Source organism: Solea senegalensis, linkage group LG1 (assembly GCF_019176455.1).
Source record: "Solea senegalensis isolate Sse05_10M linkage group LG1, IFAPA_SoseM_1, whole genome shotgun sequence".
In the NCBI taxonomy this organism is placed as follows: domain Eukaryota; kingdom Metazoa; phylum Chordata; class Actinopteri; order Pleuronectiformes; family Soleidae; genus Solea; species Solea senegalensis.
This window is the reverse complement of record NC_058021.1, coordinates 30,581,554-30,603,512: the sequence shown is the minus strand read 5'-3', so window position 1 is coordinate 30,603,512 and position 21,959 is coordinate 30,581,554. Positions and strand designations below refer to the sequence as shown.

At 43.9% G+C, this 21,959-nt stretch overlaps 1 protein-coding gene across 2 annotated transcripts in view; it reads left to right on the top strand.

Annotated features, from left to right (window-relative positions):
- The window catches only part of map3k22 (mitogen-activated protein kinase kinase kinase 22), a 38,893-nt gene that overhangs the window by 11,236 nt on the left and 5,698 nt on the right, over positions 1-21,959 (top strand). The window contains exons 3-14 of one of the 2 annotated variants that reach the window (XM_044027579.1): positions 86-130; positions 7,396-7,499; positions 9,151-9,188; positions 12,738-12,837; positions 12,971-13,087; positions 13,434-13,548; positions 15,013-15,146; positions 16,226-16,299; positions 17,104-17,165; positions 19,396-19,467; positions 20,060-20,212; positions 21,288-21,436. In XM_044027579.1, coding sequence (XP_043883514.1) covers positions 86-130; positions 7,396-7,499; positions 9,151-9,188; positions 12,738-12,837; positions 12,971-13,087; positions 13,434-13,548; positions 15,013-15,146; positions 16,226-16,299; positions 17,104-17,165; positions 19,396-19,467; positions 20,060-20,212; positions 21,288-21,436 — 1,163 coding nt within the window. Of the gene's footprint in view, positions 1-85; positions 131-7,395; positions 7,500-9,150; positions 9,189-12,737; positions 12,838-12,970; positions 13,088-13,433; positions 13,549-15,012; positions 15,147-16,225; positions 16,300-17,103; positions 17,166-19,395; positions 19,468-20,059; positions 20,225-21,287; positions 21,437-21,959 lie in introns of both variants that reach the window. The other variant, XM_044027571.1, reaches the window with a different exon arrangement.

Here is a 21,959-nt window from a genome sequence, read left to right as displayed (position 1 = left end):
TTCATTCCTTCACTCACAACCAAGCACAGCATAATTATACAGTATTTTATGGCCTCTTTCCAACGTGTTGCTCTTTCTTTTATAGATGATGGTCTCCAAAATGGACCCGGACTGCACAGGAACTCACAAGGTAGAGACCTCACCGCAATACAATATATAATATATATTATTATAATCGGAATATAATGTGAACAGTTGGTCAGGAAAATCAGATTCAGATTTAAAAATCCCATGACGTTGATTGTAAGATAAGCGTACCCTCCCCAAGAGGTGGGACCGTCGCCACCTTCAGCTATCGAATGGAAACATTCACAAACGTTCAGCGCGGACTTTATCCAAACATTAATTGCACAACTCCTGTCACACACACACACCCACAATGCACTGCATTATAACAGAGTTATCCACAGTGAAAGATTAACTCAAGCGTTTTAATCATTACACCCATTAAGCGTTGAATTAGCTGGATTGCCAGATTGCACTTTTGAAACGACAAGGTGTGTCGCCGTTTTGCGCGTGACCTTTCGAGTGTGTGTGTATGTGTGTGCATGCGTGAGCCTGTGTGTGTGTGTGTGTGTGTGTGTGTGTGTGTGTGTGTGTGTGTGTGTGTGTGTGTGTGTGTGTGTGTCAGTCATGCGTTAAAGCTCGGCCTACGCTGCTTCATACAGAGTGAGGACACATTTGGCTCCGGCTGCTGGATGCCTTTGCCATGATGCGTCTCTCAGCACCAGGAAATCCCCTCAATGTCTTCATTCAGGCAGCCTGCCTTGCACACACACACACACACACACACACACAGAGTCTCCGCCTCGCTGGCCCTTACACACACGTTGTTAGCGTGCAAAACTAGCTGCCGTGGCTGTTGAGGACCTGGGACTGTCGACTTCAGACTGACTCTTGTTTATGTAAACTATCTCAGACGAGAGTTCCTACATTCCTCATTTCACCCACTGACAGTTTCTCACTGCTTTTATGCTTTTAAGTGATGATGCAATGCGCAGCAATCACCCCACATTGTGAAATGTTGCTCTCTCTCTCGCTCTCTCTTCTTTGCTTCCTTGGAATTCCCCTTTTTCTTGTGCAATTGCGCATTTCACTCAAGACACAACAAGGCGCTCAGGAAACGAAGTGCAGGTATTCTCCTTCGTCCTGACGCCGCTCCGGGTCCCGTTGTCCCCGAGCTTCCCAAACCTCCCCGTAGTTAATCCTGCCAGTGACGACATGTCGCTGCTTTCCCTCTGTTTCCACGACTGCGTCCATGAACCAGGCCTACGTGATGTAATGACTTCACTTTTGAACCACCACGCATTTCTCACACACTTCACCGACCCTCCCACTCTTCCCTCTGCCCTATTATCCATAGATTGCTGCACACAGGCCTCAGACCTTCATAAAGGCATCCACACACACACACACACACACACGGACACGGACACATCCAGGCAACTGTGACTGTTTGTTTTGTATCCTTGACTGCGAGTGCACAGGGACAGTTCAGTTCTACTGAAACAACACTCACCAGACTCTGAGACAGAGAGTGAGGAGCAAAGATTGAGCTCGTGTTTTCAGGGCAGAGGTCACTGACTTATAGGCAGACGGTGATCTGGATTTTTTTGGCCATTAAAATCCTTAAATAACTATAAATATTCCCATGTTTTGACACAGCATATGTGTTATAACTGGCAGCTTGTGTAGCCCTTTTACACAGTGCTGTAAAATCATCATGTGACAAAACTTAGCCAATACGATTGCACAATATTTCAATTCCATTCCACCTCTAAAACTTTTACTGTACAGTAATTCCCAGGAGGGTATTGCACTTTTTACTCTATGGTGTGTTAGTGTTTTTGTAGTGCAGGTATTTACTTTACAGATGTTCTCATATCATTAGTGTTTTTGTGCATTAAAACTCAGTTTGAGTTTGAGTTTTAGTGTCGTTCTTTTACTTGAGTATTAATACATTTATTTTTTGTGGGAACTATGTATCACTCCATATCAAAACTTTTATTTTGAAATTCTGAAAAGAATATGGTTATTGCCACATCATGATGGAATATTTTTGATAAAATTAGAAGCTAATTAGAACCCTTCTGAACAGGTTTGCTTGTTGTTTTCGCTCAAATTGGCCCCCACCTGACCAGACTAGGTGGCCCTTCAGGTCATTTGAGTTAGAGACTACTTGATTTACATAATTCTATAGATTTAAAGAAAAAAACCAAAACACTTTTTTGAAGATATAACCTTTCTGGTACTCGGAATGTTATGTAAATTATTTTATTTAAAAACAAATCATATAATTACATATGTGTGTCTTAATTTGTTCAAGAAATTAGTTTGTTTTTGGTGTGGTCTCAGTGCGGCTCTGGCCTTTTACCCTCATGTTTGTCTTTAAATGATTCAATCAAAAAGCCATTAATTCCCTGATGTGGAATAACGCGGTTAGCTCCAGCTCACAGCAGAGACAGTGACTCAGTTCCTTCCTGTTCGGAGAGGACAGACCTGGTCAAGCCGTTAGTCACCCACCTCTGCTGACACGTGTAATATAAACAACCATGTGTCGTTATAAACCTGTTACCAGAGGTGTGAAGAGGTCTGGAAAGCACATAGTTGCATAAAAATAAGAATCAGTTTTTGTTCCCTCTTCCTGTAGAATTACCAGCAGAATAAAGCAGCAGCAAGTGGCAATGACAATAAGTGCCACAGCTGTGTTCAGCAAACGCAGACAAAACCCCGGGTTACCAGGCAACACCGTAGTTGTTGTTGTTGATTCTCTAATTTTAATAATGAGTAATGCCAGTCAGTCATTTGTTGCACACACGCCTGTTTGAGTATGACTGCGTGACTCTTTCTGCATTGTGAAGTCATTCATAATCACCTGCGGATCCTCGGCTCATTCATCCTTACTGCTCTGGTCTCTAGATTTGCATGTTCTTTCCGTGTGTGCGTGAGTTTTCTCACCGGTTTCCTCCCACTGTCCACAAAACATGCAGAAGTTAATTGGACTGTAGGTGTGAATGTGAGAGCGAATGGTTGTTCTGCTCTGTTATCATGGTGTGTTTCCACTGGCTCTAGTACCTGGTACCAGGTAGTTTTTCTAGTAACTGCTCTGCGCAACGTCGCCAGACTGCCGGCCACTGATTGGTCAGAGTGCCGTCACAGGAAGAGACGCCCAACACAAGAAGCAAGCCGAACAATGCCAAAATGTAGATCAGTTAAAAACACTTAACAATCCTGAAAACTTGCTTTAATCTCTAACACTTTGCAAAGGAAATATCTAAAATCTCCGTATTTAACAGAGTAGTCTATACAGTAGGCTGTATTTAGCGACAGCACAAGCCCTGCCGCTGTATTTTAGTCCAGTGACTGTGCTCCGGTCATGGAGGAAGTACTGAATTAATGGTTTTAATGAACCGATTCTAATGATTGACTGAAAACAACTGCTTCACAAGACACTAGTGTGTGTGTGTGTGTCACGTTGAGTGGGTACTATTTTGCCGTGATATGCCGCACTGCATCGAGGCAAAGTCACCAGGGTGTATGACCTCACCTTAGGTCAGCCGGGATTGGCTACGGTGCAGGATTAATTGTTAGACGATGAATAAATGTTCTAAAACGGCAACAAGAAAACTATTCTGTGGTAGGACAGCAGCTGCAAGCATAAAAAAACAAAACACAGCGTCAGTAAAAAATGTTTTTTATAGAGACTATGCTCAGGTACTGCTAAACTTAACCATGACCACATAATGACAGCATTTACAGCACGGCTGCCCCGTAAATACCCTCTTTTTCCCGATCCTTTGTCGGTGACATGTAGACCTTTAGAACATGAACATGAAGTTTGACCTTAGAGTGACTCCTTCCACTTCTGCCTTCCAGCGACCACACACACACACACACACACACACCGTGACCGTGCAGCCTCCCAGGCAGTGTTTTCTTAGTTTTTGCTGATTTTATTTGTCACATTTTCACACAATTGAAGACACAATATGTAACATTTCTGCGTTTAAAATGAATGTAATGTGTTTTTAGTTTCATTTGACGCCTTTTAATTGCGTCGTCCACTTTGCGGAGCCCTCGAAAGTCGCCATATATAATATAAACCTTTAAATGCTTTTAATTCTTTCTCTGTTCTCAATAAAATCCCAGGACTCTTCAGCATGACGCCACTTATCTGCTGGTCCTGCAAATATTTCACAATTAACAAAAAATGAATGGAAAAAGGGGAGAGAAACTGCTGCTGTGCTTCTACTTTGAAAGGGAACAGGAAGTGTTGTGTTTGTGACACATGAGCTGGAAAAAGAAGAGAGCCAAAGCTCTTTATTCCATGCTGATCCCCCTACATCATCAATCAAGGTCTTTTGTTATTGTTTTGATTCACGTAGAGACTCCTATCAGCAGACTATTTTTTAAAACATGAGGTTAAATGACTGTAAAATGTTAAAAATATCCTAAACGTAGCCAAAAAGCCAGTCAGTGATAAACATGAGCGTGTCGTATCACTTCCACCTCTTCTTTTTTGGTGCTTTCACTCAGAACACGCCAACATTTTTTTTTTTTTTATTACTTCATTCATTTTATAAGCATCAGCCCTTTCCTTGCACCCTTTTTTTTCCTATTTGCACTGCGGGTGTAACTTTTCTTTCTTATCGCACTGCCTCATTGAGCTTCTCTGTAAGTACAGGGAGTGTGCAGGTCAGTGGAGAGAGAGAGGAGTTACGTCATCTCCTCACCTCATTCCTGCTGCTATATTGGGTTTGACAAAGTTTGTGTTTGCTCACTGACTCGACCTAATGAAAGTTTTCTTCTCACTTGAGAGAGCTGATAGAAGAGGACATTTTTGAGTCAAAAACAAACTTTGGAGTAGTGACTTTAAATGTGGTAAAGCTCCATTATATTTAAATCTATAACACAATAAGTATTAAAAGTCTATATCCATCAGTTTGCTTTTGAAAGAACATATTATGCTGATAGGTTGCGATAGAGGTCGATCATATGGATTTTCTGTGGCCGATGAATGTAAAAAAAAAATCAGTGAAGCTGAAGGCCAATGTACTGTATGAATAAGATTTGAAATCAAATTAATGTATAAACTAAACATAAATCGACCCATGCCGATTTATTTAAAAATGGGTCAGATGCATCGGCTTACCTCTAGGTGGTTAGTCTTATCCATAAGTAATCATTTCTGTTTCATTGTCATTAGTTTTAACGTAACCTTGCGTTAGTCGCTCGCTCACTGACTCGCCCACTCGTCTTCTACCACTTTATTCTCCAACGTTACATTTTCCATTACATGGTACCGGCACAGCGCGCCTCACCTCTACGCGGTTTGGTTGGTTTTCCATGACAAAATAGTACCTCCTCAACGTGGGCGGAGTCATCACAGCACAGCTGCATGAAACTGTCGATCAAAACTACCAATCAGTGGCCGTCAGTCTGACGACGTCGCGCATAGTTTCGGCTCAGTTCGCTTGGAACCTCGTCAGAGCAGGTACTATAAAAAGTACAAGGTACTATCGCTAATGGAAAAGCAAAAAAAAGAGTCGAGCCGCATCGGTACCACATAGTGGAAAAGCGCCAATAGAGACAAACAACCATTCGCTCTCACACCTACGGTCACTTTAGAGTATCCAGTTTGCCTAATCTGCATGTTTTTGGACTTTGAGAGGAAACCAGAGAACCTCGTGTTACTTTACAGCAAACATCATCCCATTGAATACCACTTGTTGTCCAGATTTTTGACCCCCTGGTGACCCTAACTGTGCAAAAAACAAGATCAAGTGTCATGTCGGAACTCCATCTGCTCCTCGTGTAACGGACACACACTTGTACTGTGAAGGACATTCCCCAACGGTTACACACACACACACACACACACACTCGTTATTTTTGAAGAATGCAGTCTTTCCTGCAGGTGCTGCTTTTGTGTTGCATGGTACACAAACGCATGAGCCAGAACTGTGTGTGTGTTTTTAATGAATTCTCCTACTGCTCATGTGAGAGACAGACGGGCGCAGAGGTCAGTGACCTTTATATTGTAATCACCGCACTCAGGTAATTGGTTCTATTAAAGTCTCTTCATATGTTAATGTCTGACATGCTCATCTGTGCGAGTGCCCCCTTTTTACACATGAGAGAGTGTGTTATTGTGCGTTCTTGTGCGTGTGCATGTGTGTGTGTGGTAGAAAGTGTGAGGTGGGTGATGGAGAAAGACGCTGAGGAACTTTTAATCAGCATCACAGACCATCAGAGGTGAATTCTAAATGAATCCACGTTTCCTGTTTTCCTGCAGCCCTTTTTTATTCAGAACCATGTTTGGCCAAAAGAAAAGATGAATCTACTGTATGTACAATATCACCATTGTAAATATGAAATACATTTTCCACTGATTATTTATTCATAGAGGTAAAAATGCACATTTATTGACTGACTCTGCTTCTGTAACAATGCAAATGTCCCTACAGTGGGACTAAAAGGGGGTTATCTTATCCTTATGCACAAATCCAGATGAACACAGAATTTGACAGACATAAAAACAACAGGGTTGGTGGTTTTCCTGAGACTTCTGCACAGTGCCGTGTCTGGGAGTCCAGCGTTACGAAACAAGCTACACGCTCACAACACGTGCCGCCATGACAGACGTTCACATGCTGCATTATTAAACACCTTCGCTCACTCACATCCGCATTGTTGGGGTTGCGGGACCTTCATTTCCTGGTGTCTTGTCTTCGCTGATAAAGAATATATTGTTACACGTTGTGAGGTAAGAGAGAGAGAGAGAGAAATCAATGGAATATTGTCACTTGTGGAAAACTCCTCAGATAGCATCAGTAACAGGACGCTGCAGAACCAGGTGTTGCCTCATCTATCACCAGTTCCAAAACAAACCACTTGGAAAAACCAGCGCTTTAAACTGTTCAGACTAAATACAGTCGAAACTTTACATACACTATAAAAAAAGACACATATGCTTTCTTTTCTCTCTGTCTGACATGAAATCAGACAATCACTTCTCCTGTTTTAGGTCCGTTAGGATTACCAGAAAAATGCCAGAATAATGACAGAAGCCCAGATGATGATGTCATGTCTTTGGAAGCTTCTGCTCTGATACTGACAACATTTGAGTTAATTAGAGACACACCTGTGGATGTATTTTAAGGCACACCTGAAACACACTGCTTCTTTGTGTAACATCGTGGGAAAGTCAAAAGAATTCAGCCAAGATATCAGGAAGAGAATGGTGGACTTGCACAAGTCTGGTTCATCCTTGGGTGCAATTTTATTTTCAACAAATGCAAAGCCTCTGTTTCTGTGTGCGGTGACTTTATAGAAGGGACAACAATAGGTTGCACACAAGAACTGATGTGTGTCGTCTGCTTTTTTTCTTTTAAGATGATGAAGAGGCGCTGAACTCCATCATGAAGGACCTGGCCGCTCTGGGTCGCTGCTACACTCAGCACCACAAGCCCAAGAACAGAACCTTACTCTACAGACAGGTACGGTCAAAGTCCAGCGTTACCGAGGTGAAATGTTACGTGAAGAACGATCACATATTCAGCTCAATTACAGATTAATAAGCAGCAGGGCCGCTAATGCTCACTGTCACTCTGGCATTACTAATATTAAATGACTCACTTCCCTTTGTGATGAGGCTTTTAAAGGTCAGGTGAAATGTTTTGCCGTGGTCATGGTGAGAGAACAACACACTGCAAGTCATGAAATCTTCTCAGAAAAGCTGATTCGACACCTTTTGCCATTAACCGATTCATTATCAATCAATTATTTTGATAATCGGATCTTTAAATGCACTAAAAACGTCTTAAGTGTGAATATTTTCTGCTCCCCTATGAAAGTAAACTCCACATCTTTGGTTTGTGAACATAACAATCCACTTTAGGTTTAAATATGGAAACACTAATCACTGTTTTCCACTATTTTTCTGACGTTTTATGAATGAAAACAGCCAATTTAATTGAGAAAAATTATAGACAGCGTAAATTAGGGCTGCAACTAACGAACATTTTCATAATGGATTAATCGTTTGGTCCATAAAATGTCAGAAAATGTTGCTCAGTGTTTCTCAAACCTGGAAAAGGATGATGTTGTCTTGTTTTCTTGACCAAAAACCAAAACGATTGTTTCAGTTTGAATGATTTCTTTGTGATATGGAGCAAAGAAATCCGAAAATGTTCACATTTAAGAAGCTGAAAAATCCGAAAACTTGCTTTAATTCCTTAAAAACACTCAAAACAGTTGACAATTCATTTTCAGTTTCGATGAATTGTTTCCGCCCTAGTGTAAATGATCATTTGTGCGCAGCTAAACTAAGTGGTTTTTGTGCAGACTGACAAAACTGTCGAATCAGTTCAAACAATTAGTTTTTTTTAGAAGTAAATACTTTTATAGTGGCAAAGCCAGCTTACTGTCTTCTTACTGTGCGTGCCAATTAAATGGCCACAGTAGATAGAGCTGGACAGAAACTGTTGAAAATAATAAACGGACACATTTCGGGACAGCTTATTCATCGCAACCCCCCCCACCCCCCCCTTGTGATTTTTCGTGCTCTAAAAATCTCGGCGCCTCCACAGGATTTAATTCCCTCTCAGTCACCTTGTGCCTCCGTCTGAAGCCATTTTGCTCGTCCATCCGCTCGTTCCCGCTCTGTGGAATGATAATTGGCAAATCCTCTTAAAGTGCCGATGTTTATGATGAGACATAAACAAACAGAGAGAGAGTTTCCGCTGTCCTCTGTGAGTTAGCTGCTGCTGCTGCTGCTTCTTTTTTCTTTTTTTTTTTTGTCTCCCCCAATATCCTGCACTGATATGATGTCAGTGTTGGTTTATCACCATGACCTCATGCAGACTTACAGGCTCCTCCAGATTCCTGCTCCCTCGGGTAATGACATTATAAATAGCAAACGTGTGTTGTCTTGTGCCATCCGTGGAGTCAAGGTGAAGGATAACGTTGCCGCCAATTCAGTGATGGCGAAATTTGCCACGTTTTTTTTTTTTTGTCGCTCGAACTCCTCGTGCAGCTTCTCCTGCTTTTCGTTTACCCGGCAGCTCAAATCCCACACACAAAACCCTGTGAATCACAACTTTCCACTTCCATAACTCCCCTCTGTTATTATGTTTCCCCTCTCAACAGGATTTAAGAGTCAAGCTGGAGCATGAGAGAGAAAAACGGTATGTTGGAAGCTCCGTATTGTTGTTTTTCCTTCTCTGTCTAAGCCTTAACTCTTCAGTTCGGATCCCTCTTCTTTTTTCTTTTTTTGTTTTGCTTTGCTGTGCTTTGCCATGATGGAGGATCTGGTGTCCAAGGGAAATCACAGTGACACGCCAGAGTAGCATAAAGAGAAAAAATTCCCGCTTTGACATTTTAGTTGAAGCCTTGTGTTTCAGAGAGTGAGGAAAGGAGGGAGGAAAAAAAAAAAGAAAAAAGACAGAAGGAGTGCCAAGTGTTTCAGTCCAGTGTCCAGGCTTTCCAGGCACACCCCACATTAATTCTTCATCGTCTGCCTGTCTCTTGCACTCTCCCCACTGTCCTCAACATCCTTCTCCCAGCAGCCATCTGTTCAGCCTTAGAATAAGAGGCAGAGCATGGTTAGAGTAACTCTGTGACAGGCGACACAGTTTGTTTACTGCACTCTTCATACGGGGGGGGGGCTTTATTTGGTGCCGAGCGTCGCCGGCGTTCCATGTATGGACGCGTGAGAGAGTCTTTTAAAGTTGACATCCTACTTCACAGACAGACACTGTCCCCATGAAACCCTGGAAAGAATAAACTCCCGACGACGGAACATGAAAACACCAGACGCAGACTGAGCAGAAAATTCCGAGAAATAACTGCTTTGATTCGTCAGAAATCGGACCGCGGGTTCACGGGAGCGAGGAAGACGAGGGGGAAACGACACAAACTCCTCCACCAGAGCACAGCTTCACACTGGGCCTCTCAGCCTGTTTTTTCTTTTCTTCACAGCCCCTAATTGGCTGCCGCTGAGGAAGAGACAAGTTTTTCATGTTCCTGTCTCTTTGCATTTCTGCCTCCTCTCCTCGCACACACACACACACACACACACACACGGACACTGCACTGCTTTCTCGGAAAAAAAGCTCACACTGCATGAAAATCATTCACAGATCTGAAAGGAATGACTCATTTCTTTACATATATGTTCTACATTTATATTCACCCTGGTGTTGTTGAGTTTGCTCGAGTGAGCTGTGACCTCCTTCACTTTGATTTAGGGCCTGTTTTGGGAATAAGAAGGATATCCTGAGTTTGTTTTCCTCACAGGGCAAAAAATAATAAGACCATATTGTAATATAAGGGCCACATGTATTCTCAATCACTTAAAGTGGCCAGTGTCAATACTCGACTGCACATGTGACGGGGGTCACATGCAGTGACAGCTCCACACACACACACACACAGCGCTTTAGCCTCGTTCGGGTTCATTGTTTTTGGTTATCCGGCCCCCGCGGCCGCACTGTTTTGGTTTACTCTCACCACTTGTATCAACAGGCAGCTGCTTTTTTTTTTTTTTTTTCTGTTAGTGGCAGAGCTCTGATAAAGCAGTGCACACTTCCTGACCACAAGCAAACAGCAAACAGAGCAGTGTCTCAGTCGCAAATAGGTGGGGGAGTGTTTTTTTGTAAATATTGAATTTTACAGCTGTCAAACCAGAAATATGATAATATTTAAGATTCAGGTTCATGTGCGTCACCTGTTTCTCAATAAGCTCTTTGTGCAAATAAGTTTCCACGCAAGTTATCGTGAAAGAAATCCAATTATGTAAATAATTTCAAAATTGAATTCAATCTCTGTGATGAAATCTCGGAGGGTTTTTTTGCTGACGGCACAATTCGAAAACCTCACTCTGCCGCACGAGTGTGTGCGGAGTCCACAGCAGAGTCGGGAAATGAGGAGTCCCTGAGTCAGGACGACCGTCATGTTCACAATGGAGTCGCATTGTGGACGCGCTCTCTTTTCATTGGCAAGAGCTGAAGGTCTGGTGCAGGAAATACGAGCTGTGTCTCTCTCTTCCCCTGGCTCTGCCTCAGGGTCTCCTGCCAGAGAGTGAAGGAACAAAGCCAGACTATTTTTTTTTCTTTCTCTCACTGTCCAGTCGCTCGCACAGAGGAAGGAAAGCCATATCATTTGGAGCAGCATCCTCGTACCCCTCCTCCTCCTCCTCCTCCTCCTCCACATCTCTGCAGCTCTTTATCAGACTCATCATCGGCGAGTATAAACAGAGCGTTTAGTTGCGCCGCTGCTCGCCTCTGATCTGCAGGGCCCCCCGTCTTCCCAGAATCCTTTCCTCAAACGAGAGAACCGATGAGCAGTCATTAAGATAGGCACAGGCTCCTTGGCCTCTGATGAGGGAGCGATGGGATAAAAACAAGCCCTTTATCAAGATACTATAAAGAGATTTTTTTCAAAGGCGGAGGTGGAGGGGAATATGGAGAGTAAAGGATCTTTCCTTTTATTTTCTCAGGTTTATTTTCTCTCCCTCAGTCTGTAAATGTCTCTGTGTATCTTTCACTCTGTCACTCTTGTGAAAGAGGAGGGGAAAGACACACATCCTGCTGCTTTTGCTGCCGCTCCAGATTTTTTTTTTTCCGCTTTCCTTTCAGGAAGTTTCCCATCTGCCTTTGTGCTGGCTTAGTGGAGAGGCCCACTGGTGTTGAAACAGTGTCTGATGCACACACTGATTGGGAAGCACACTCATGCATGTAGATTTTTTTTACAAACACACGCAAACCACGTATACAGGGTGTATATACATACAGCGCTACTACAAACACCCGCTGATAAGCTCGTACCCCGCGTGGACGCGCTCTCGTACACGTAGGCATACGTTTGATAAGGCGCCCGTGTACATGGGGGGGGGGGTTTATTTGGACGCGTGTTGTTTTCACTAAAGCCGCACTTAGTTACTTGGCCCAGTCCAAGTTGACCTGTCCATTTTCCCCTCACGTTACCATGGAAACACCGTCATAAGTTGGCTTCGAAAGACATTTCCTACAGTGCATGCTCATTCTACTCAAACATATGCTGAAACTGCAGGAGAAAAAGATAAAAAAACGAACTTTTCTGCTTTTCTTTGCCGTGTCTTATTATTGTGAGCTTGTTGATAAAAGCTCAGCCTTTTTATTTTTTCATCCTTATTTTTTTTTATTTAACAAGAACATTAGAGCTGCATTACACAATTATATACAACTATTAGGTGCATGGTTTTCAGGATGTACAGCAAAAATGCTCGTTTACATAGAATTAAAGGGAGATTTAACCACGTTAAACTAGTATAGAAACGAAACAACACATTAAGATCATATAAAATACAAAACATAGACTGAAACCTCTAAACCGGGGGTGTCAAACATGCGGCCCGCCGGCCAGAACTGGCCCACCACTGGGTCGAATCCGACCCCCCTGGATGAATTTGTGAAGATAATAATAGTATTCCAGATACCTGTGGCTCAATGTTTTGTGCCTTTTGCAAATGGGTAACTTGGGCATAATATTGTTGAAAATTGCACTAAAGATGTAAAACAAAGGGAAACCTTTGGCGTGCTTGAGGTCAAATGATGCCGTATGTGGCCCCTGAACATAAAATGAGTTTGATATTAGCTGTAAGAAAACTGAAAACACACATTAACTGTAGTCTGTTTTCATTAAAGATTGCAGCTAAACACGACATAACCCTCGTCTGCCCCCTCTCTGCTCCACAGAATCATCCCGTTCCAGAGGCCGCTGAAGATCAAGGAGCTGCTGCAGAAGGTGACCGAGGCCTTTGGGCAGCAGATGGACATGTTCTTCATGGAGAAAGAGGTAAAAAACAAACAACTTCTAACAACAACATCCACTGTACGTCACACACACACGGCCATGCATTTGCTGTGCCGTCATTGCGGAACAATGGGCGATGAAAGGTCGTGCGCTGTGTGTTTTCTTGTCCTTTCAGTTGCTGCTGCCCCTGAAGACCCAGGAGGACCTGGATCAGGCGGTGCTGGCGCTGGGCTCCAGCTCGGGGATTAACGGGCTGCTCAGGATACTGCTCAAGACTCCCAAGAACAACCATGTGAGTCCATCAGAGTAATGTCGGTAACAACCGTGATAAGAAAGGAGCTGAAACATGTACTCACCTGCGTTTAATCTGCATTCACTCTCATATTTAGACTTCTAATACAAGGACATTTCTAATATAAAACTATATCAAAATCTAAATCAACATCAAAACATGATGATGGTGACATCATTTGCTGTATGAAGTCATCCCCGAAACGAAGTAGATTGTATTCGTCGAGCTTCCATTTTGCAAACTTCCTCTACCCATTTATTCTGAGGTAAAGAGGTAATGATGTAATGCGGTCCTCACTTCCTTTTCTGATCCAGTTCTCTATCTCTGCCCCTCTCCTGCTACATAGTACCTGCAGGTGACCAGCAGAGACAAACAGAGCGAGATGAGATCCTCGCGGTCACTGGGAGATCTGAAGGGCTCCCTGCTCAAGGGTTCGGAGCGGGTGCGCAAGCACTCCACAGGTGAGTCGTGTGTCATCTCTGCACCTTTTTCATTGAACGTGGCAATAAATCCCGCTGATGTCGAGGGTTCCTGTTCTCCCGCTGCAGCCTCACAGGTGGCCCGGCAGTGTCGTGTGCCTTTGTCATAGAATGTTAATGGCCGGACGGACGAGTAGCTTTGTCTGAACAGGGTGAAAGAAAGAAAATAGTATATACTGCATTAGCGTAGTCGCACGGCGGTTTGTGCTCCCGGAAAAATTCCAACGGTTTCTGAACTTCTGAGAAGTTGCACGTCAAAGCCCGACGTGTAGTCGGTAATCTGTCCTAATCTAGCAGGCCTGAAGCTTTTTAACTTGCAAAAAACTCTCAGATTGTCACACCGTTCCTTTATGACAGACAAAGTTTTTTTGTGTCATCTCACTCTTCACAGCCAGATAAAACTCTGCATGTGTTGTCCCTCCTGACTTCTTCTTGTTAACAGAGCGTGAAGGTTTTATTTTTCTCTGTAAAATACTGAGTGCTCCCCCGTCGACCATGTCTGGATCTTTACTATCTGCTTATATATGTATATATATATATATATATATATATATATATATATATATATGTGTATATACATATATATATGTATATATATATATATATGAGTATATATATATATATATATGTGTATACATATATATATATATATGTATACACATATATATCAACACAATACGTATATCGTGTTTCAGTCTTGCGTCGACCTCAGCCACAATTTTTATGTCACATTTGCATTTTTTGCATTTTTTGCCGGTGCCAGTTACATCTCTAGTAACGTCTCCGTCCTCCACTTCTATAAATTCTATAAATTGTAGAGTCACCCGCGCTCTGTCAGCTGCAAGGCAGCAAAGACGAGAGGCTGACAGAAAGAAAGACAGACAGACAGACAGACATGGAGGGAGAGGTGGCGGATGAAAGGTGACAGGAGCGCGTTCACAGTGGACGGTTGAGCGAGGATGTGATGCGAGTCCGGGCGCCTCCGTGACATACAGCGACGGGAAGGAGGGGGAGGAGAGGGCGAGGGTGAGACAGACAGAAATAAATTGATCCGTGAAGGAAGAGGAGTCGGAATTTCAGCTTTCAATCAAAAACACGGACTACTCACTCCAGATATCTTGACAGCTCTTACACGTCTTAGTTCCTCCCCCCTCCGTCCTTGCTGCACTTTCTCAATATTCTTGTCAGCGCTGCTGTAATACTTTCACAAAGTCTCCGCACTGTGTCAAGGACGAGTTGTCAGTTTGTCACAGTAGCTGAGCTTAGAGGTGGTGGCAATGTGGTTCAGTCGACGCCGGCCTCTCTCGTACTGTAATCCTTAAACTTATAACCATAAATAAAACACTGTGACTCTTGTTGTCTCCCGTCTGAACCTTGTTTTGTCTCCATTTCACATTCGTCTCTGCGCTCCTTCCTCATCTCGTCCTCTTCCTCAAACATCGCCAGGCTCCCTTCACACGGGTCGAACGTCCCCGCCTCCAGGCAGCGTCCCCGAGGAGCAGCAGCAGATCGCCCGTCAGGGCTCTTACACCAGCATCCACAGTGAAGGGGAGTTCATCCCCGAGACCCTCGACCAGAACGTAAGAGCCTGTCCTATTTTTAGGTTCACTATTATGCCATCACAACATTTAGTTGGCCATTCCGTGTCTTAATACCATCCATTAACTTCAAAATATTTTGTTTTTTGAGATGACAGAGCAGAACTTTGGTCTCCTCGTCAGTCCAAGAAAGCACCAGTTTGGATCGTACCGTGCTTTTCTTGCTGTCGTCGTTTCTGTGCGTCACTTTAGGGTCAAAGTGGGAACTGTGGAGCATGTGCAGAGCAACAAGGGCCAGTTTGGGTCCAGTTGAACGTACACATGTTGTAGTAATTTGACTCCCAACTGCCTGATCTATGCGTGTGAATCAGCTGTAAGCTACAGCATGTTCATACAGTTCCACTCTGTGTTTTCTGTCAGTTTGTAGAACCAGTGACTGCCTGAAAGGGAATTTTTCAAAGTCGGATACACGTGTGGTGCTAAGAAGCTGACAGAAAACACAAAAATGACTAAATGAACATGCGATAATTTATGCGCAGGACTTTCTTTGTTGGCTCTTCTAATCATCTTTGCACCCAGTGAGGCAGATATATAAAAAAATGCCTCTTGGATGAGAGGTGGCTAAGTCCTGAAGATGCCCTGTGACCTGCGTGTCTGAAAACCTACAACACAACAGAGACCTCACTTCTTTTTGTTGGCTCTTTGTTGGCATACACTCTTTTGTAACTGCAACATCTCAAGAAACAAATGTACCAAAATGTTGTTTCCTGTCATCAAATAATGTGAAATGGAAAAATGCTCCACTCCACATACCTCATAAATCATCTTTCGTGAGCAGGAAATAAGCAGAAGTTGACAAAAATGGACCTTGCTAGTTCTTAATTTAGCATTTTTATCTCGTAATATCCTCAAATATGAAGTATTTAGTCCTAGTTCCCGCTAGCAGTGAAAGCCTTGTACAGGAACATGTAGACATATGCAGCTTTTGAACCGAGCCGTCCAAGTCATACAGGACTCGTGAACCTCTGCGACTTTATTTCTGTGTGCACGGCTTTCTAATCTCCTACACATGATTGCATGCTGTGTGACGCTTGATCCCTGTGTGTTATTAAATCTGTCAGATGCTGGATCCTTTTGGGAGTACGGACAACTCGCTGTCAAACAGCTGTCAATCAATAGACCAAGCACTGGACAGGTGAGTCATCATGTGCAGAAACACAGTTAGCACACACACACACACACACATGCACAGAAGCAACTAGAAGCTCTTGTAGCAGCAGCCGCCTTGACCCTTCTTCGACTGCCTTTGTACAAAAGGAATCGGGTCACTTTGCTGTTGCCATAGCGACACAACTCTTATCTGGACGCCTGGATTCCTCTGTTATCATAAGGCGACGGAGAGAGGCAGAGACTGAGTGGGAGATGTGAAGGAGTGAGTGAGTGAGTGAGAACATGCAGGACGAGAGGAAAGATTGAGCCAGGAAACCCAGCCGTGGTGAGAGAGTGAGAGTGAAGTGGAAGAGCTGAGGAGTGAGAAGAATGAAAATGAATCCAGTGAGCAAGACTGAGAGAGAGAGACAGAGAGAGAGACAGAGAGAGAGAGAAAAGGACGGAAGCAGCTCTACCTGCATGAGGCTTATCTGGACTCCAGGCTGCAGAACAATGGCAGGAAACGAGTGCATGGAACTTTTCCCTGCGAGCGGGCATGCGTGCCCTTATCCAGGGTCTCGTGGCCCCACGCCGCCCTGCGGTCCACAGAGACGTCACGCTCTTGTCGGGTCGTAGGGTACTGGGCTGGACCAAAGAAGGCCAGCCGGGGGTGTTTGAATGTACAGTACATTTTGGCACATGCAGTCGTAAAAATGACAGCCTGGCTGCCACTTCAGCAATTCGCCAGCACATACCTCACTTTCAGTTTCCCATTGTTCACGCAGTAAGCTGTTAATTTCAGCTTATCTTTGTCTAATTCAGTGCGTCCCTTGTTCTCTTGTCGTTTCAGCCCCCCTTTCTCACAGAACAACCGTGACAACAATTACCTAAACCTCAACTTCGAATACAAAGGTAAGAGGAGAGAAACCCACAGCAGCTCTAAACATTTTATTTCACTTCCTCAACTCAAACACTGTCGATAAAGAAGGATAAAGAGGCAAAGTCGTGTTATGAATTGATGACATTCTCTAGAGCTTTCCAGTTATTATTCAAATGGTTTTATTTCGACTGTGCAGTTAGAAGTTCATATATTGGCTGTAGGGAAGTATGGATTTGTCGTCTGTACATCAGTATCAGACGCTGATCACCTCGTCAACTAAGTAAGAAACAAGCACTGAAGTCTATCTAAAAAATAACTCACACTCTTTGAATATGAGGCTGAAAGACTGCTTTTTGTTGTTGAATGGCAGCATTGAAGGTTATATCCTAAAGTGGAAGGACTGAGTTTATTTTGTTAAAGGCAATGTTTCTTTTGTGCTCCTGCCACAAAAGTCTAAGAAAGAAAGAAAAGAATCTCAGTCAGTGTCGGTTTTGGTATCGACCCAGAATTTTACAATCATTTTTTTTTTTGCATATCAAGAGATGATGTGATCGTATCAAAACTTCTCCGGCTTTATCTTCCAACACACTCTCCCCCGTGTGTCGACTACCTCCATCCTCTTTCGCCCCTTTTGTCTCCCGTCCAAGATCCTCTCTCCCTCTGGCTCCCGTTTCTGTTTTCCTCTCTTTTCATGATGACTTCCCTGCTCCGTCCCGCTACCCTCATGGTCCCCATCTATTCCTTGTCCCCTGGGTCCCCCCGTTTGTCCCCTTTCTTTCAGAACCAAGATCAAATAGAGCAGGGTAACAGATAACACCGAGCTAATCCCGCAGCAGCTCTCCCAATGTGTTCCTTATTCTCCCCGCGCTGTAAATTAAAAACGAGTGAGTGCTACACGGACGTGTATCTGCAGCACGTGCTCTACGCTCGCTCCTCTCCTTGATGCGAGACTGTGTGGCCCTTTCCTGCTGAGAACTACAGCGTTTGTTTACCATTCCCTATGAGGAGATTTTTCCTCTCCGTCCCACACTGCCAAACACAGAAAATAACTCCCGTCTCCATGGGATACGGCCACAGAAAACAGCCGCGCGAGGGGAGGCAGTCATCTGACAGAACAGCTGTTTTCAATTGCAAGTGTGTGTGTGTTTGCACGCTTGTTTCTGTTACCTCCTCGGGACCCTTTTCTTTAATTCCCAACACTGACTTTGTCAGGACCAGTAGTCCTTACGGAGACTAAAACTTGGTCCTAATGAGGCGGAACATCATTTCTGAGTTGTTGGCGAAGATTAAAGTTAAGATGTGAATCGATTAAGGGGTTCGGTTTAGGGATTAACTGGTTTTGGTTAAGGTTAGGGATGAGGTTTAAGTTGCAGTGCTGTGTCTTAACAAGAATAGCTACACAAACCTCAATTTGTGTACTGTGTACACATGTTTTTGTTACCTCTTAGGGACTTCTTCGAAGATAAACACTGACCCTGTCAGGACCAGCAGTCCTCATGGAGACCAGAACTTGGTCTTAATGAGGCAGAACATCATTTCTTGAGTTGTTGGTGAAGATTAATTTAATATGTGAATCGCTTAAGTGGTTAGATTAAGGTTTCAGTTTAGGCATTAACTAGTTTTGTTTAAGGTTAAGGTGAGGGATGAGGTTAGTTAGTTGCAGCGTGTGTGTAAACACTGACTAAAACCTATTAAATTGGGATTAAGATGAAAATAGTGGTTAGGTATTAAGTTGTTTTGGTTAATGTTAGGGATAAGGTTTTCATCATTGCAGTGTCCTAATATGAATAGCCGCACAAACCTGTGTGTGTGTGTTCTGTGTGCGTCAGCACTGCTGCTCACCTGCCTTTACTTACTGCTCCACTGGGCTTTCAGAGCTAAGGCTAAGCTAGCACACATGAGCTGTTTTTCAGTCTCAGACGCCACAGCTCTCTTAACCCCTCACTCCCCCGCTCCCCCGCCTCCGCCTCCCGAGCTCCGCTTTGATTTGACGCGCTGACACGAGCACGAAGAGAGCGACGGAGTCTCTGTCAGACGTGATAAGTCCACGCAAACATGGAACTTCTCTCAGGCGCGCTCAATGTGTTTGTCTCATCAGCACACACACACACACACGTTCCCTGAATTTGAAAATTGAATCATAAACAATGCCGGCTGTAAACGGAGGAGTACTGTAAACTGTGAAGTGAAACATGTGAGGCTGCTGAGGCTTCACTTTATCTGCCCCTCACTGATAGCTCTGCCTTGTTGCTCCCTCTCCAGGCCGCCACGGGAAAGGGGGGACTTTCCCTCGCCAGTTCCAGTTGCCCAATCGCAGCAAGGATTACGGAGACCGTAAGAAACGACAACAACACTCTTTATTACACAGATTAAACAGATATGTTACTGAGGTGTCATGACAACAACAGCAACAACACAAACACGCACCACTTTATCGGGTTTTCTTCAAGTTTTTTATCCTCTTTCATTGTATTTTCTGCATCTATAATGTTTAAGTATCAGATACTTTATTGATCCCAGAATTCTTGTCTTACTGCAGCACAGGAGTCAGACATAAGAATAAAAGTGATATAAAACACACACACACACATATTATTAAGCTCTGTGTAGAGTTGGTACACAAAGTGCTGGCTCGCTGTTCCAGGCAGCTGCTAGTAATTGCTTACTCAGAGGCTAACCTTGGCTAGCAGTGATTTACGTTTCCCTGCGGTGAACCCGAACTTGTATGAAAACACAGTGCCCTGCTTCCTGTCTGAGGGGAAGTGCGATGGAGTGGCGAGAGGCACTCTGCTCTCGCTTGGCCCCAAAGTCTTGGCTCTCTTCATTTGCTCCGACACCTGTAAAGCAAGTTTGTGAAAACAGCGATAACATTGAACTCATCGACTCGTGTGTGTGTGTGTGTGTGTGTGTGTGTGTGTGTTTTTAGGGCGCAGGACACTACCCAGGAGCTTCATGCCTCAGGAGAACCTGTTCCAGCTGGTCCCCTCCAGTCGCACGCGCAGCTACATCGGCGACAGCACGCTGCAGTACAGCGACATGCGCACGCTGGGACGCACCGTGGACAAAAGCTGCCAACTTGGTACGGCCAAGTGTGAGTAAAAAAAAAAGGGAAGGAAGCGTCCCGCCTGAAACTCGTAAACACTGTTAAATATACCTCCTATCTGTGCCTTTGTTGCCGAGTGGTGTTGCGTTCGTCTGGTTCCTGTGGATAATCGCAACCGTACGCCTGATGTGAACACATGCAGGCTGTGAAAGCAAAAAAACACTACATCCATGTCTCTACCTCTTGGTATTGATCACAACATGTCACATGCTTAAAGCTGATTAGATCATTTCTGATTAAATAACATTTTAAATTCATTTAAAGTCGATTTATTTATACACTCACTTATATATATTCATTGAGTCCCTGCCATGTTTACATGTGCGAAATTTCATCATACCACAAAATCCTGTCAACAGAATAGAGCAGGAGTCTGTGAGGGCGGTGCTGTTGTGTTTGGTGAATTGCTTAAATCAGGGAAAAGTCAAACAGTTTTAAACAGGTCGTGTCAGAGTGGATGCGGCCAAATCAAGGATCTGTAGCAAACACAGGACGGCTGTCCAACAAGTTCTCTTACAGTCAGGGAGAAAGTGGGATTACGGTAATATTACAGAATTCCCCTCTTATCATCCAGACTTGGTCATGTAGCCGACTCTCTAATCACACCACTCCTTGTTGGGTGTATAAACTGTCTTTGTCATGTCGTGAAAGCTTGACTCGGCAGTCTGCGGTCAGCCCCCGCTGTCCCTCTCTCACCCACACACGCGTCTAACGTGGCGGCCGCAGAGAAGCCTGTTAATGCCAGACAAAGTCTCAGAGTCTGGGCCTGTGAAGATGAGATGATCTCTTGACAGCGTTTTTCTCTCGGCGGCTGAGCGCGGTTTGGCTCGTATATCTGACGGGGTCTGCGGTGGGAATTACTTAACGACCCTGTGGTGGATCTAACGTCTCGTTGGAGTTATTGTGTGTGCGAGTTGCAGAGTTGCAGTCGGGGTCTTGTGGTGACTTTAGTGCTAATGTTTGCTTGAAATCAGTATCTCACAGATCTGGTCTGACTGTGGCAACAGAATGAATGACGGCTGGGGTTTTCTGTGGTGTTTTGTGTGTGCAGCACCAAGGGCGCCAGTCAACTGGCGACAAGGGAAGCTCCTGGGACGCGGCGCGTTCGGCGAGGTCTACCTCTGCTATGACGCCGACACGGGACGCGAGCTGGCCGCCAAGCAGGTGCCCTTTGATCCGGACTGTCAAGAAACCAGCAAGGTGAGAGGCAACATCTGTTTGGAATAAGTATGACGGCTTCTGCGTCACACTATTGTGTCAGTCCAACTCAAACCAGACTTAGATAGATGTTAAATAGATGTCAGTAAGCTTTTCTCAGGGTTCTCCGATTTCCTCCCATTTCCTCCCACAGTCCAAAGACATGCAGATTTGGGGATTAGGTAAATTGGACACTCTAAACTGAATGTCTGTGTGTGTGTGTGGACCTGTGATGGACTGGCAAACTGTCCAGGGTGTGACCCCGCCTATCACCCTATGTCAGCTGAGATTGGCACAGCGATCCTCCTGTGGAGGATAAAGTGGTAGAAGGTGGATGGATGTTAATCGGGCTGAAGTGGCACTAAAACCAGTTTGGGAGTGGAGTTACTAATGCATATGTATATATATATATATATATATATATATATATAAAAATATAAATATATGTATGTATATATATATGTATATATATAAATATATATATACGTATATATATATATATACAAATATAAATATATATATGTAT